The sequence below is a fragment of the Bubalus kerabau genome, chromosome 6, assembly GCF_029407905.1.
Source record: "Bubalus kerabau isolate K-KA32 ecotype Philippines breed swamp buffalo chromosome 6, PCC_UOA_SB_1v2, whole genome shotgun sequence".
Classification (NCBI taxonomy): Eukaryota; Metazoa; Chordata; class Mammalia; order Artiodactyla; family Bovidae; genus Bubalus; species Bubalus kerabau.
The window spans coordinates 59,524,109-59,541,271 of NC_073629.1; the positions used below are offsets into that span (position 1 = coordinate 59,524,109).

The 17,163-nt window shown below is 40.3% G+C and overlaps 1 protein-coding gene across 6 annotated transcripts in view; it reads left to right on the forward strand.

Annotated features, from left to right (window-relative positions):
* Positions 1-17,163, forward strand: part of MCOLN3 (mucolipin TRP cation channel 3) — a 58,133-nt gene that overhangs the window by 20,635 nt on the left and 20,335 nt on the right. For 4 of the 6 annotated variants that reach the window (XM_055585314.1, XM_055585319.1, XM_055585318.1 and 1 more), the window contains exons 1-3: positions 2,982-3,536; positions 8,940-9,169; positions 12,599-12,766. In XM_055585314.1, the coding sequence (XP_055441289.1) occupies positions 3,461-3,536; positions 8,940-9,169; positions 12,599-12,766 (474 nt within the window). In that variant the 5' untranslated portion in view covers positions 2,982-3,460. Of the gene's footprint in view, positions 1-2,981; positions 3,537-8,939; positions 9,170-12,598; positions 12,767-17,163 lie in introns of those variants that run through there. The other 2 variants (XM_055585316.1, XM_055585317.1) reach the window with 2 other exon arrangements.

Here is a 17,163-nt window from a genome sequence, read left to right on the forward strand (position 1 = left end):
CTTGCCTGGGAAATCCCACCGGTAGAGGAGCCTGGAGGGCTACAGTTCACGTGATCGCAAGAGTCAGACACGTCTTAAGAGACTAAACCACCACCATCAGTATATATTGTATTGTATATATTGCTCTGAGCCAATAATATCACTATGTTGATTGCAAAAGCTTAATTTTCCCCTTTACATTGTTTTAGCACCTTTGTTAAAAATCAATTGACTGTATGCTAGGAATCTATTTTGATAGATTCCTACAAAATAGATAGATAACAGAAATATATATAATTGATAGTCTGTTCCATTCTGTTTTATTTTTGTATGTCTTTTTTCATAAACTCCAAACTGTCATGCTTATAGAGCTTTATAATAACTCTTGAAATCAGGTAAGGCAAGTCTTTAAATTTTGCCATTATTTTAATATATTGCTTTGGCTCTTCTAGATTCTTTGTATTTCCATTGAATTGGGATGACCCAGAGGGACTGGGGAGGGATGTGGGAGGGGGGTTCAGGATGGGGAACATATGTACACTCATGGAGGATTCAAGTCAATGTATGGCAAAACCAATACAATATTGTAAAGTAAAATAAATAATTAATTAAAAAAGAAAAAAGAAATAGCCTGTCAGTTTGTATAAAATTTTGATTGAGATTGGATTGAATCTATCAATGAACTTGGTGAGAACTGACATCTTAATAATACTGAGTCTTGCAATCTATGAACATAGTTGAGTTTTTCACTAATTTAGATTTTTCAAAAATAAAAATTTAAAAAGGATTAATATTTGCAAGTGTATAAAATAGGCCAGGCACAGTAATGGGTGCTTTGTATGCTTCCAATTAATTAAAATTCATTATTCCTTTTAGTCAAATTATATGTGGAAGAAAATGGGAAGGTGGAGAGCTTAAGCAATTCCCTGAGGCCAGGCAGTAGGTGGCTTAGAAGGGAATTTGGGCCCCTAGGTGCCTGACATCATGGGCTTCCCTGGTGGCTCAGTTGGTAAAGAATGTGCCTGCAGTGTAGGGCACCCCAGGGTAAGCCGAGTGTGGAGAAAAAGAGAATGAGCCCAGCAGTCAGGCAGAGAAAAGGAAATTTATTAAAGAGAATGAAAGGGAGAATGGCCCTTGAGAAGAACCAGCAGCCCACCGTTCTGGTGGATCCCTCTTATACCCCGTAGATGGGAAATCAGGTCCCCTGAAGCGGGATGGTTAGTTTAGCCTGAACTGGAGTCTGGCCATCATGTAGTCTTGAGAGAGCCTCAAGTGTCCCATGGCAGGGCAGTCACATAATGTTGAGAAAGTAAGTGCCAGCAGCAAAAACAGAATGTCGCTTAAGCAATGTGGTCAGTTTCATGGGTCACTGTGACTATCTTTTGTTTGTGAGGTCAGCACAGTGAGCCATTTTAACAACGGGCCCCCATGCAGATCCCATCACCAGGTTTGATCTTTTGGTGGGAAGATCCCCTGGAGAAGGGAATGGCTACCCAGTCCAGTGTTCTTGCCTGGAGAATTCCATGGACAGGGGACCCTGGCAGGCTACAGTCCATGGGGTCACAGAGAGTCAGACATGACTTACTAACTTATTTCATCTGCCTGACTCCAAAGCCTGGCCTTTTCTATTCACCAGCCTACTTAATTCAGCTCTAACTAGGAGTAGCACTTAGGCCTGCAAAACCCTCTAAAGTTCAGATTGTTCCTGAACAATCAAGCATTTCAAACTCCCACCATCACTGTTATGGTGGAGAAAGTGCAAAATGTGGAGGCACAGAGGCATAAAAGATTAAATTACGTTTTCCAAATTGCACTTGAGAATTGAATGTGCCAATTAGACCCCTGTGACTACCTTGTTCACAGCACTTGAAATTCGAGTTCACGAACAGCATAAAATTCTTGTACCCCATTGCAAGAAAAGATATTCCCATTTATAAACTACCTATGCAAATTATTCTGGTTTAGGATTTGGAAAAGTTTTTGTAAAATATCTAAAAGCTCTTGATATGATTTGAGGAATGACTGGTTATGGAAATTCAGTGACCTTTACAAACTAGCTCAAAGCCAAAAAAAGAAAGAAATCAATGAAAACAAATCCAAATTGGTATCATTAAAAGTAATCTAAGTTCCTGATTCATTATTCCTGATGAGTTTAATTTAAAAAAAGAATTCATGAAGAAAAAGGTTACAGTTGGAGATCTATTCTCAAAAAAATTGTCAATGACAGATTAAAGTCCATCCAGTTAGAGACCACTGCAATGGGATTTTACAGTGTAGGGAGAAATGGAACTCAACTCCTAATACAGCATGGCAAGTGGAAATTTGCAGGGTAGGGGGTCAGTGGATGGAAAATTACTAAGAGAAAATAGGACTAAGGGGAGTTCTGGCGAAATTAATCTAGCAGGATTCTTGTGAAAAAGAGCCAGGATGATCAGACATCACCTGGGGAATGGTGGAAGATGTGGAACCTGATCATATATTTAGGATCATCAGATACTGGGGTGGAGGGGGGTGTTGTTAGTTAAACTGACTTAGTAAAGTTCTTGCTAAAACTGGATTTTAGAAGGAAGTGCACAGATGAGCCTAGGAGAAGGTTTCAGGAACCTGACTGAAGTCTGGCCAAGCAAAGACTCTTTACTTCAAGTATTTCCAGTCACATTTCTTTTAAGAGCTTTTCAGGGCTCTTTCAGATTCGACATCCAGTTTAGAAGAGTCTAGTCAACATCCACTAATTTTATAGCAATTCCCTCAAACCGAAAGGCCTCGAGAGGGTACAAGGCTCAAGTTTGAAAGATCTTCCCTTTCCCGGTTTCTTTTGTCTACAAAAATTAGAATAGAAGGCGGCTAGAGAGGACTGGGTACTCACATGCCTCCAGGCATTTGACATCCTGCCTGGCTCTTTTACGCACCCACCCTTCCCCGCAGCCCCACGTAGAGAGAGGAAGCCAGGAGCCCACGCCCTCGCACCCGGGCAGCGCAACTCTGGAGCAACGTGAGAAACCCGAGCAGGGCGGAGAGGATCGTTTACGCAGACAGGGAGGGGCGCAAAGGGAGTGAGGCGCCAAGAGACCCGGGTGGCCCTAGGCTAGTTCAGACGGCCTCCTGCACCCCCAGGTCCAGAAAGACCACTGCAGAAAGGGGCGTGGAAGGGAGCGGAGCTGCGGAGGCGGGTCACGGGTTCACTCGGCCGGAGGAGGGAGAATGCCACCGCCGCTGGGCTCACGTCGAACCCCGGGCTGAGCTGGGCTTTAGAGGCTTCCAGAGTGGGCTGACCTGCCGCGGCTCGGGCCGCCAAGTAGGCCCCCCACCGGCCCTCTTTGGCACCCCGCTTCCCGCGCCGCGGCCGCAGGTGAGCCGAGCCCAGCCGCACCCCGAGGCATCAGGTGTCGTGGAAACGGCGCCCGCGGCGCGAAGGGAGAGCCTGCTGCGTCTCCAGCCATCCGTGATACACGGCGGGAGGGTCGGGTCCGACGGCGGCGCTATGCAGGGGACACAGGAGGGAGCGGGGTGCGAGCTGCAGCGGTTCGGCCCTCCGGCTGCTCTGCAGCCCTCACAAGGTCAGTGGCGCCCCCGAAATTGCGGGGACTCGGGCTGTGGCACGCCGCCACCGGGAAGCCGGGCCTCACCCGCGACGCCTGGGTAGGGGGCGGCCTGCCGCGTGGTGCTCGGGGCTCGGTGGCGGTCTGCTGATTGCACAGCCAACTTCTCCGGACTCGGAGTGCTGTTTTATTAGAAGGAAGGGGCAGGATGTACTTAAGATCAAAGCCGGCGTCCCGGCGCAGGGAGAAAGCACTCTCTCGGTCGTGAAAGGAGCTCGCGTCCTTGTCATCAACTGCGAGGCTGTTAATATTTACACGTATTCTTCGGCTTTAACTTTCTGCAGTTCACTACAATTAAGCCTGTCCTGGCCCTGAATAAAGAACCTCAGGGTGTTCGTTTGTAGATTGTAAGACCAAACCCAGTATTGCGGATCGACTCTCCTGACCCGCGTCTCCACGGACCCTGCATCCTGCGCGGCGCCCGGGTGGGTGTGCAGGGTTTGGGGCGACTCGCTCTCAGTGGCGAGGGGTTCGGACAGTCTCCGTTTTTAAAGTGCGCCTTCAGATGGGCTTCTGGGTCAGTCCTTGTGAATGTAACATCTTCCTCTCCGTAAGCTTGGTGCGCGATGTGCTGAGTAAGTTAATTGTGCTTGGCTTCTTTTTCACTTTGTTCCTAATGGTTACTGTTACACTGCGTGTGGATAGTTTTTTTATAGTTTAATTTTCGTTGTATCAAAACTAGAAAGGGCTGAATGTGAGCTCAAATCGGTCATTCACTAACAGAGGCTGTATTATTAACAGTTCCATTCTTTTGTTACTGTTCATCTGTGAGTTTCCATGAACTGGCATGAATCAGCTTCCTTAGAAACCCCATAGATACAGTGTCTTTAAATGCTGATGAAAACATTAATATACCCTTTTGAAGAAGGAAATAAAATGTTCTTGAGTGAAAATCCTAAGGGATTATCTTTTTTCTCTCCCTATGTCTTTATCCAGGAGTTACTGTACTCAGACTTGGACAGGCATTTAAACACACACAGCAACCATACTTTAATGAATTCTATCATAATTAGTTCACTTTGAAAGCACTGCATATGCTATTGTAAATATATGTATGCTCTATTGCCCCAGCAGTATCTTTATTAATCTTTTCATTCATCAAAAATTTAAAAACCTTCCTCATGGATAGTTTTTACAGTCAGTATCTACTGTTTGGAGATGCTGGGTTTGCTAACAATATTTGACTCAGAACCAAATGTTGGATTCTAGACTTAGAAAGCACCTAAACAGTGACTTGTTAGGTATTGTATTAGTACACTCTGACTCTTCCCCACATCCCAATCTCTGAGTAGAATTTTTGGTAAAAATATCACACAGAATCAGCCTTTCTATTCTGTAAAAAAGAACAATACTGTCCATAGTGGTTTGTGGTATTTTATTTTGAAGAAGTTTCCATAATATCAAGATTAGTCTGAGGGACAGTCCAGGATGGGTTCCAGTTTACAAAGTGACTTCTTTATCACTTTGGATAAGCTGACTATGAAGACAGTAAAACCAGGCCTATCCCTTTCAAAGGGACAAAAAAAAGTATGAAGTGCTTTGAAAAGTAAAATGTGCTGTATAAATATAAAGGCCCTCAATAAAAAGCTTAATGCAAGTGATGTTGCTGATTGGGATTTGAACTTAAATTGAGATTCTGAGTCTTTGCAGACCTCCTTTGTAAGTCCCCTGAAGCTCACACTGCCTCTTAAGAACTTTGTTGGCTGTTTAGGAAGCTGCCATGTCTGCTGGGGCTATAGGGAAAGTAAGGCTGATGGTTTAGTGTTAGACCCTGTGCAAGGGCTTTATTTTCATTTTCTCACTAGAAACACATGAAGGTGTAGATATTCTTATTCCCATTTTGCAGAAGAGAAAACTGAGGCTCAGACAGGCTGAATGACTTGCATAAGGTCACAGAAGTGTCTCAGTGTAGAACCAGGATTAGAAACAAAACAGGATCTTTGTTCTCTACATCACATTTTTTACCTTTAACTCAATGGTTTTAAAAAAATTTTTTTATATAATCTGATAAAACTGTATCTCCCCAGGAAAATTGCCCATATCCATATATATATACAAAATTTAGCACATAATTTCAGAGTCCAGCCTGCTTTCTGAAACCTTTCCAGCGCTTTCAGGACACCCTACTCTAACTATGTCTGTTACTGAATGAGGCAAAAAGCATATACGTACTATATATTGGTACTATAATCTTCTATTAACAGCAGTCCTTTGAACTTGGTAGTTTTCAACTGGGTAAAAATTCATTCAGTGACTGAAATGAAAAGAAAAATGACTTGCTATGTTCTAATTGATTCTGTAAACACCAAAATGCAGTTTATTTTTTTATAATTGTAATCATATTCTTTTATTTTTTAATTTTTAAAAAAATTTGCTTTATATTATAGTTGACTTAAAATGTTGTGTTAATTCCTGGTGCACAGCTAATTGATTGTCATCCATATACATATATCTATTGCTTTTTCAGATTCTTTTCTCATCTACATTATTACATATTGAGTGGAGTTCCCTGTGCTATACAGTAGGTCTTGTTGATTATTATATATATAGCAGTGTATATATGTTGGGGCTTCCCTGGTAGCTCAGTGGTAAAAGAATCTGCCTGCAATACAGGAGACTTCGGTTTGATCCCTGAGTTGGGGAGATCCCCTGGAGAAGGAAATGGCAACCTACTCCAGTACTCTTGCCTGGAGAATTCCATGGAAAGAGGAGCCTGGTGGGCTACAGGCCATAGCGTCACACAGATAGAACAAAGTGACTAAGCGGCAGCAGCAGTAGCAGTATGTGTATGTTAATCCCAGCTTCCTAATTTAACTCTTTCTCACCTTTCCCCTTTGGTAACCATAAGTTTGTTTTCTGTGACTGGAAGTCTGTTTCTGCTTTGTAAATAAATTCATTGTATGACTTTTGTTTTTTTTAGATTCCACATATAAATGATATCACATGATATTTGTCTTTCTCTGATGTCATTTATTTAGCATGATCATCCGTGGGTCCATCCATTTGCTGCAAATGGAATAATTTCTCTTTTATGACTAATATTCCATATATGTATTCATACCACATCTTCTTTGCCTGTTCACATGTTGATGGATGTTTAGGTTGCTTCATGTCTTGGGGATTGTAAACAGCACTGCAGTGAACCTTGGGGTACATGTATCCATTCTAACCATGTTTTTCTCCAGGTATATGCCCAGTACCTGGATTTCTGGATCATATGGTAGCTCTGTTTTTAGTTTTTTAAGGTACCTCCATACTGTTCTCCATAGTGACTGTGCCAAATTACATTCCCTTCAGTAGTGTAGGAGGGGTCTTTCCCTTCACACCCAGCGTTTATGTTTGTAGATTTTTTGATAATGGCCATTCTGACTGGTGTGAGGTAATATCTTCATTGTAGTTTTTTTTTTTTTTAATTGGAGGATAATTGCTTTACAATGTTGTGTTAGTTTCTGCTATACAACAACATGAATCAGTCATAAGTATACATATATCCCCTCCCTCTTGAGCCGCCCTCCCACCCCCCCCACAATCCCACCCCTCTAGACAGTCACATGGCCCTGGGCTGAGCTCCTTGTGTTATACAGCAGCTTCCCACTAGCTATGCATTTTACACATGATAATGTATATATTTCAACACTACTTTCTCAGTTCATCCCACCCTCTCTTTACCCCACTCTATCCACAAGTCTGTTCTGTATGTCTGCATCTTTATTTCTGCCCTGCAAATAGGTTCATCAGTACCATTTTTCTGGACTCCATATATATGCATTAATATGCAATATTTGTTTTCTCTTTCTGACTTATTTCACTCTGTATAACAGGCTCTAGGTGTTGTCTGTTCTCAGTTCAACTGACTCAAATCTGTTCCTTTTTATGGCTGAGTAATATTCCATTGTATATTTGTACCACTTCTTTATCCTTCATCTGTCAGTGGATATCTAGATTGCTTCCATGTCTTGGCTGTTATAAATGCAATGAACATTAGGGTACATGTGTTTTTTGAATTACGGTTTTTTTAAGGGTATATGCCCATTAGTGGGCTTCCCTGGTCACTCAGTGGTAAAGAACCCTCCCTCCAATGCAGGAGATGCTGGTTCTATCCCTAAGTTGGGAACATCCCTTGGAGAAGGAAATGGCAACTCACTCCAGTATTTTTGTCTGGAAAATCCCACGGACAGAGAAGCCTGGTGGGCTGCAGTCCTCGGGGTTGCAAAAGAGTTGGACACAACTTAGTGACTAAAAAACAACATGTTGGGGTTGCTGGGTCATATGGTAGTTTTATTCCTAGTTTTTTAAGGCACCTCTGTACTGTTCTCCATAGTGGCTATATCAGTTTACATTCCCATCAACAGTATAGGAGGGTTCACTTTTCTCCACACACACCATTTATTGTTTGTAGATTTTTTGATGATGGCCATTCTGACTAATGTGAGGTGATACTTCATTGTAGTTTTGCTTTGCATTTCTCTAATAATTAGTGATGTTGAGCTTCTTTTCACATGCCTCTTGATCATCTGCAAGTCTTTGGAGAAATGTCTATTTAGGTCTTTTGCCCATTTTTGATTGGGGTTGTTTGATTTTTTATATTGAGCCACATGAGCTGCTTATAAATTTTGGAGACTAATCCCTTGTCAGTCACATCATTTGCGAATATTTTCTCCTATATATTTTTAATATTTGTCCGTGGGTTGTCTTTTCATTTTGTTTGTGGTTTACTTTGCTGTGCAAAAGCTTTTGAGTTTAATTAGGTCTCATATGTTTATTTTCGTTTTTATTTCCGTTACTCTCAGAGACAGATCAAAAAAGATACTGTAGTGATTTATGTCAAAGAGTATTCTGCCTATGTTTTCCTCTAAGAGTTTAATAGTATCCAATCTTACTTTTCGGAGAAGGCAGTGGCACCCCACTCCAGTACTCTTGCCTGGAGAATCCCAGGGACGGGGAGCCTGGTGGGCTGCCGTCTATGGGGTCGTGCTGAGTCGGACACGACTGAAGTGACTTAGCAGCAGCAGCAGTCTTATCTTTAGGTCTTCAGTCCATTTAGTTAATTTTTGTATATCGCGTTAGAGAATGTTCTAAGATCATTCTTTTACAGGTAGCTATCCAGTTTTCCCAGCACCGCTTATTAAAGAGACTGTATTTTCTCCATTGTATAATCTTGCCTCCTTGTGGTGGATTAATTGACCATAGGGTTTACTTCTCGGCTTTCTGTCCTGTTCCTTGATTTTCGAAGGTGCAGTTTAAAACAATGGCGCTTATTTGAAAGCACATCTTTTCTTTGGACTCCATCAACCATCCTGCAAAAACAAAGAACATAGATGTTGCTTTACTTACAGTTCTGTTTTTTGTTTTTCCTCCTAGAAATGGCAAATCCTGAGGCTGCTGTAAGGAGCTGCAGCTCTCATGAAGAGGAAAATCGCTGCACTTTTAACCAGCATACATCTCCCTCTGAGGAACTTCTGTTAGAAGACCAGATGAGACGAAAACTCAAATTTTTTTTCATGAATCCTTGTGAGAAGTTCTGGGCTCGAGGTAGAAAACCCTGGAAACTTGCCATACAAATTCTAAAAATTGCAATGGTGACTATACAGGTAGGCACCTCAGATCATGAGTTTAGCAAAGTCTTCTTTTACTAACAAAGATGACTATGTGTTTTCTTTTGTTTTTAAATAACTTTTTAACTATATGCCTCATAACAATAAATTAGGAGATACACAATCTTAAATCTTCTCTCTTCCATATTTGTGAAAGAAGACTTTTTTCCCCTAACTTGTTTCTTTTCATCTTTCATTAAATTGTAATTTTACTCACATAGTGTAACTAGATTTCAGGAAAAGAAAATTTTAATATTTTGCTTCCAGTCAAGAAGTTTAGCTGAAGGTTTCTGAATCAACTTTGGAAGCTAGCTGTTGCCCAAGTAGAGAATTCTTTTTTTTCCTAGTTAGTTGCCTGAAAATTTCTCTCTCTTCATAATTATTTGGATTCTCACATCCCTGTGATCGTGAGAGCCCTGAAGTAGAACAGTGTGGAGCTGATTAAAAGGAGTAACATAGGTAGTGAAATATGAGACTTCATTTTAGGAGATGTTGAATCTCATTTCCTTGGCTTCTCTTAACATTTTGGGGGGAAATTATGTTTTGTGATTCTTCATATATATTTATAATTTACTCTTGTGAAGGTATGTTCCTGCTAGTGAGAGTAATTATCTCTTGTTTAAAGCAAAAGAGCAAAAATAAAAGCATATTTCAATAGGAAAAAATAGGTGACAGGTTTATTTTTTCTTTTTTTAAAATTATTATTATTTTTTACTTTATATTTTTTCTTAATTTGGTGAAAAATGCATACGTAAATAAATGACTGGATTAAGGAGAATTTTTTTAACTCTGAAATCACGCATTTTAGCTGATTATTGAGCACAAGTTCTTCTCGATTGTTAGAAGCTGACAATCATATGAAGTTGGTGAAATTCTTTTATTTATTTATTTTTTAACTGGAGGATAATTGCTTTACAATTTTGTGGTGGTTTCTGCCATACAGCAATGCAGATGAACCGTAATTATATACTCTCCCTCTTAAACCTCCCTCCCCTCTCTTCCCTCTAGGTCATCAGAGTGCCAGACTGAAAACACCCTGTGTTGTATACTTCTCACCAGCTATCTGTTTTACACATGATAGTGTATATATGTTGATGTTACTTTCTCCATTCACTGAAGTTGATGAGATTCTTGCCTAAGTTTCTTTCTGATGCTAGATGTTGTGTAAAGGAAACTGACATTTGAGTGATTATCTTGTTCCAAGACATTATTTTGTTTAATTTCAGCAATACTTCTATTGGATAAATACTGGACTCCTTCAGTTTACAGAATGAGGAGCTGATATTTATAAAGTTTTTTGAATGCCACATGACGAGTACTGACTAGTACGGCCAGTGGCAGAATTAATACTTTAGAGACACGTGCTCTTTCTAATTATCAACATAAAAATGGTTGTTTGATTCCCAATATACTTGGCAAGTTGGAATTGAAATTCTTAATTTCCAAGTGATAATGTATGTCCCAATAGTGAAAGTGTTTCTCTATGTTGTTTCCGATAAGTCAGAGGGGAAGCCTGTATCAGTTCAATTCAGTCGCTCAGTCGTGTCTGACTCTGCGACCCCGTGAATCGCAGCACGCCAGCCCTCCCTGTCCATCACCACCTCCCGTCCCGGAGTTCACTCAAACTCACGTCCATCGAGTCGGTGATGCCATCCAGCCATCTCATCCTCTGTCGTCCCCTTCTCCTCCTGCCCCCAATCCCTCCCAGCATCAGAGTCTTTTCCAATGAGTCAACTCTTCGCATCAGGTGGCCAAAGTACTGGAGTTTCAGCTTTAGCATCATTCCTTCCAAAGAACACCCAGGACCGATCTCCTTCAGAATGGACTGGTTGGATCTCCTTGCAGTCCAACGGACTCTCAAGAGTCTTCTCCAACACCACAGTTCAGAGGCATCAATTCTTAGGCGCTCAGCTTTCTTTATAGTCCAACTCTCACATCCATACATGATCACTGGAAAAACCATAGCCTTGACTAGATGGACCTTTGTTGACAAAGTAATGTCTCTGCTTTTGAATATGCTATCTAGGTTGGTCATAATTTTCCTTCCAAGGAGTAAGCGTCTTTGAATTTCATGGCTGCAATTACCATCTGCAGTGATTTTGGAGCCCCAAAAAATAAAGTCAGCCACTGTTTCCACTGTTTCCCCATCTATTTCCCATGAAGTGATGGGACCAGATGCCATGATCTTCGTTTTCTGAATGTTGAGCTTTAAGCCAACTTTTTCACTCTCCTCTTTCAGTCTCATCAAGAGGCTTTTTAGTTCCTCTTCACTTTCTGCCATAAGGGTGGTGTCATCTGCATATCTGAGGTTATTGATATTTCTCCCAGCAATCTTGATTCCAGCTTGTGCTTCTTCCAGCCCAGCATTTCTCATGATGTACTCTGCATAGAAGTTAAATAAGCAGGGTGACAATATACAGCCTTGACGTACTCCTTTTCCTATTTGGAACCAGTCTGTTGTTCCATGTCCAGTTCTAACTGTTGCTTCCTGACCTGCATATAGGTTTCTCAAGAGGCAGGTCAGGTGGTCTGGTATTCCCATCTCTTTCAGAATTGTCCACAGTTTATTGTGATCCACACAGTCAAAGGCATTGGAATATATGTTAATATACTTAGATTTAGAGATGAGTTGAAAGAATATTTTTATTTTTGGTCTCGTTGTCACAGTTTTGGTAATTAGTCCTAGAAATATAGTTTAATTATAAGACTTAAACTTATATATTTCTTCTTATATATTTGTTTAAGAAGAGCTTAAACTTATATATTTCTTCTTCTTATAATTTCTTTTATTGTACACCTGCTTCAAGCCTTCCTGATGTCCTGAAGAATTCATTTTGAAATCTTCTACTTGCCCTTCAAGCTCCTGCACCATCTGACTTCAGTGTTTCTGCTCACATTTTTCCTCACTGTTTCTCTAATTGACTTATGCTGGTGTCCTCAGTGTCCCCCTCAAAGTGCTAAGTTCAACTCGACCTTCTTAGCTTTCTCCACACACTCCTCAAATGTCCCCTGCCCCAAGTTATGCACTTACTACAGGGCTTCTATTATTCTTTCTTCCCTTAGGAAACCTTCCAACTTCCTTAGTCAAAGTTATCTTGCTCCTCTGAGCTAAAGAACTCCTAAAGGACTTGTCAGAGCTCCTAAAGGACTTGTCAGAGCTCCTAAAGTTTTATTGGTGGGGACAATGTCATAAGTGAGATCGTACATGAAAATAAATGTTGAAAGTATGCAAAGTCAGTTTATTTTAGTTTAAAACTAGAAACCCACCTTATCTGTAAGGACAAATTAGTTCCCAACTGCCAAATGTTTAATTTCTATAGAATATATTAGGAATTAATTAGGTATTGAATCTTGAATAGATGAATTAATCATTTAGTGGAGACCTTTATTTCATTGCTGTTTCACCCTCTTTTTCTTTCTTTTAAGCTGATCTTTTTTGGCTTGAGTAACCAGATGGTGGTAGCTTTCAAGGAAGAGAACACTATAGCATTCAAGCACCTCTTCCTAAAAGGATATATAGACAGAATGGATGACACATATGCAGTGTATACGCAAAGAGATGTGTATGATCAGATCGTCTTTGCAGTGAACCAGGTAAGTCAGGCACATGCATTCTTTACTTTGGAGAAATATTAGACTGGAGAATTGTTAGCAATGTGCAAAATAGAAGCTGACATTCAGGGGTACAAGGGTAAGCATTTTTTAATGGAATTATAAATATCATGTATGAAACCATTAATTTTTTTTAACTTTGCCAACAAACTTTTACAAAACTGTAAGTTGAGAAGAGCTTTTGTTTAGTAACAGAGAGACAGAAACTTTAAAGACTTAATTAAAAGAGTCGGATCTGGGGCTTGACATAAGAACTTCAAAGATTTAAAATTATTAACCATGACCTTGGTTGTAAGTAGTCATTAAGTTTTCAGAGTTTATATGTTCAGGGACCCTTAAAAAATAATGAGATTATTAACCTTGAATAATGTGTAGAGTAACCAAGACCTGAAATTCATTTAAAAAATAAGAAAGGCCTTTATGTCACATAAGGCAATGGTTTTATTGTAACATTGATTAACTGCTTCGAAAAGGAAGCTTGTTTTTCATACATGTGGGTCAAATTTCTACTCTGAGTTTCTAATCAATTCGTTTTTGCTACAAACAGTACTTTCTCAAGTCCAAAAGTCTCCTGTTTTGTAGGAATCTTTGGCAGCTTTCTTGAAGTCAGTATTTCCAACCTGAGTTAGTACTGCAGACAACATTTCTGCAGTACTCACTGCAGTATATATAAAAATTATAACTCTTCTTCAAAAATTGTTATAGTGTAATTAGGGCTTTTCATTTTCTCAGAGACAAACTATGGGAAAAAAATACATATTTGTGACACTAAGGCTTTCTGATACCATTCAGATTACAGAAATTGTCCAGAAATCTATAATAATAGAAGTAAGCTACATGCGTTGTTAAATAGAATTATGTCCTACAGTTTGTAAGGTCAAATAGTAGTAAAATTCTGTAGATACTAAGTTTTGAGATTCTTGTTTTAAGATTACTGAGTTTATCTAAATTACTCTGAAGTAAATTAGTAATTTCTTTTTGACAGGAGGGGTGGGTAGAGGCAAGAGATAAACAGTTCAATAAATTCTTCCTAAAACATTTTTACCTTTATTATTAAGGTTAAAAGCAGTCTTGTATATAGTATTTGGCATTCAGGCAGTTCTGTTTATCAGATTTCTTTTTTCTTTATAGAATTGCATGTAGGTAGATTCCTTGTGCTAGTAAATAGGTAAATACTATTTGGGGTAGAGTTTACCCCATTTGGAGCTTGTGACTCCCTACCATCTTCCAAGCACTATCATGCATTTTAAACTGAAGGTAAAAAAGTATCTTAATCACAATATTAGTGAATAAAGTTTTTGTGGTTAATAAAGTCAGTTATTTTACATGATTCCAGAGAAGTGAATAGGGAAAACATGGACGGATATGAAAGAAACATCTTTGTCTGCTGTAAGGAAATACCTTGATAGTTGAGGTGATAGTCACCAAGAACTGACAGGTAAGACAGTAGCTTCTCAGCCCTTAGAGTTATTTCCATGACTAGTTTTCCTGAAGAGTGGAGCCCTAAAATGTCATCTAACTGAATTATCTCTAGGGCTTATCCTGATTTAACACTGGCTGTAACAGCATCACTCTTGTTTAGTATGTCTATTTATATATTGGAATGTCAAAGACCTAGTTATTTTAATACTGTATCCTGGCTTTTATCAATCATGTTTGGGTTGTCTTTACTGGGTTCCTTCTTTGAGCTGCCTCTTAACTTATGGCAGGCAGTCCTCAAAGGTCTGTCCTTTTCCTGCAGAATTTCCCCCACTGTCACCCATCGCCAAGACAGATGTTTCCAAAACAGTGGCTCTCACTGTTGTGTGAAGAGAGCTCACAAGCACCTCAGACTCACTCTGTTAAAAGCAGATGCATATTCTCTTCCCACCTACTTCTCAGAGCTGCTTCTCTTTCTGATCAGTTGCTTACATTTAAAGGTCTCAGGATCTTGGGACCACTTACTTTTGCAGCTCAAACACAGTCTATAAATCCCTACTTCTAGTTGGTTACCCTCTTTCCCCTCCCACCTGTCCTCCACTTCTTGGCAGTTTATTCTAAATGATTCACCTGAAATCACAGATTTGACTGCATGGTATTCCTCATTTTATAATTGTTTAGTGCTACATATTAATATATTTATTCCATGAAGATGGAGATACATACCAGTCACAAATGTTTGTGAATGCATGAATGAGCTCAAAAGATTCATGTATTTGGATCAAGTAATCACAGGGAGACCACAAAAAAAAATGCATCTGTAATCAAGGAACAAGCTGTTTAGTCTGCTTTACTTGGGGTGCCACATTTCTCAGCTAAGGATTTTGATGTATTTTTATATAGTCTCCCAAAGGATACCCTAGGACCCATGAAGCCGTGTGAAAAACTAGTTCTTTCAAGGTGGAGCTGCAGAGGCAAGTGGGGACAGATGCCAGCCTCATTAGAGCCCGTCACAAGTCATAGCCACTTAGGTGCCCCATTAGTCAGGCCTACTGGTCACCTGCCTTTCAGTGATAGCCCCATACCACCTTCCGCTCCCACAGTCTTCTGACTCAGGCTCCAGATTGGCCCTTTAGCTGGCCACAGTTCTGCTACTTGCCCCTGGCCATTGTTGACTGGAAAAAAAAGCATAACCTAAAAGTTGAGAATTATGTTTTATTCAAGGACATCACTGAGGACTATAGCCCAGGAAGGCAGCCTCTCAGATAGTTCTGAGAGACTATTCCAAAGAGGGTTTTTGCAGAAAACAAAATAAAAACCATGTAGTGGAACATCAAAAGATTACTGCTAATCACAAAAAAACAGATATCTCAAGTTAATGATTTTCTGGGAAGATGAATCTGGCCAATGGCAGTTATTCCTTTGACATACATCTTAGCCATCCAGGGCAAGTATCCTGTTTTCCTCCATCCTGAATTCCCCTCAGGGCATACCCTCAGTGCCACTATAGTGGCTGAAGGCTTGATGGCTGGCAACACTTGGTGTTTATGGGCATGGCAGCAACACTCTTTGTCTACACCATCCAGCTCTGCAGGTGCTCAGACCTCACATGCTAAGTCACTTCAGTCATATCCAACTCTTTGTGACCCTATAGACAGTAGCCCACCAGCTCCTCTGTCCATGGGATTCTCCAGGCAGCAATCCTGGAGTGGGTTTTCATTTCCTCCTCCAGGGGATCTTCCCAACCTAAGGATCGAACCTCAGTCTCTTACATTGGCAGGCAGGCTCTTTACTGCTAGCGCCTGGGAAGCCCTCAGACTCCACAAGGAGCCTTATTAAGACAGGAAGTCTGGCTGAAGAATCACTTATAAAAATACTGTGTACCTGAAGGCCTACAGCTTGGATCTTTTGTGTTTCAAGATCTTATAAGGTTTAAGACACAAGTTTCTATGATAGGAGGTTCAGATCTTTAAGTAATTCCTGTCTGGACTGCTTCACAGGGAGTGGGCACTCAGAAGGGCTACAGGGGCCCATACAGGTGTGACCCCTGCCTGCCTTTCTGGCTTTACCTCCTGTTACAGGCAGGAGGTATCTCACATTTCAGGCATATTGGTCTCCGTGGTACCTTACCACATTCAATATCTTTTACTTCTTTTTTCATTCAATGTAGTTCTCTTACTCCCCCATGCCCCAATATAAAACTACCCATTGGACTCTGAGTAGCTTTAGAAAGACTTAAGGCACTTATTTCCTTGTATGGGAAATATCTCAAAACTAAATATGTCTAGCATTATACTGTTTCCTCTAGATGCAGGACATAATACTATTTAATGATTTATACACCTTAGTTATATTACTGTAGATTGCTGGCGCATTTTCCCAGTCCCAGTGCTAGCAGAAATGTTGGTGCCGTAACAAATCCTATCCTAGCAGTTTACCATCTTACTGTATGTAGATGAGCTCTAGTGGATGAGATCCTCTATCATGTTATAATAGTTTTTCACCTCACCATTAACTTGACAAATATTTGAGCATCTACTCTGTGTACTCTTACCTGAAAGCTGGGTTTGCCTCTTGGTGGATGTCAAGCCAAAAGAACCAACCAAGCCAAATATCAGAAGGAAGGATTAATTATTTGCAGCAAATAAGGAGATCACCAGGGATCTTTCTCAAAGCAGTGTCTCCTGGGACAGTAAAATTGGGAAACTTTTAAGTTAAGGCACCTGCATATTTCTGAAGGGGCTTGGGCAGTCGACAAGAGTCCAAGTTTTAGTTGACTGAAGTCATGAGGGTCAGAAAAGGTTAAGTGTTACGGGCTAAGCTTTACCACTGAAACAGAACTGGGAATCTTTACAATGGATGTGTTATCTATGCTGTTGTTACTTTTCTTGTCTGATAATAGTCATTTGTTTGTACATTCATTTGTTCCCTTAACATTATTAATTACTGAGACCTGTTTA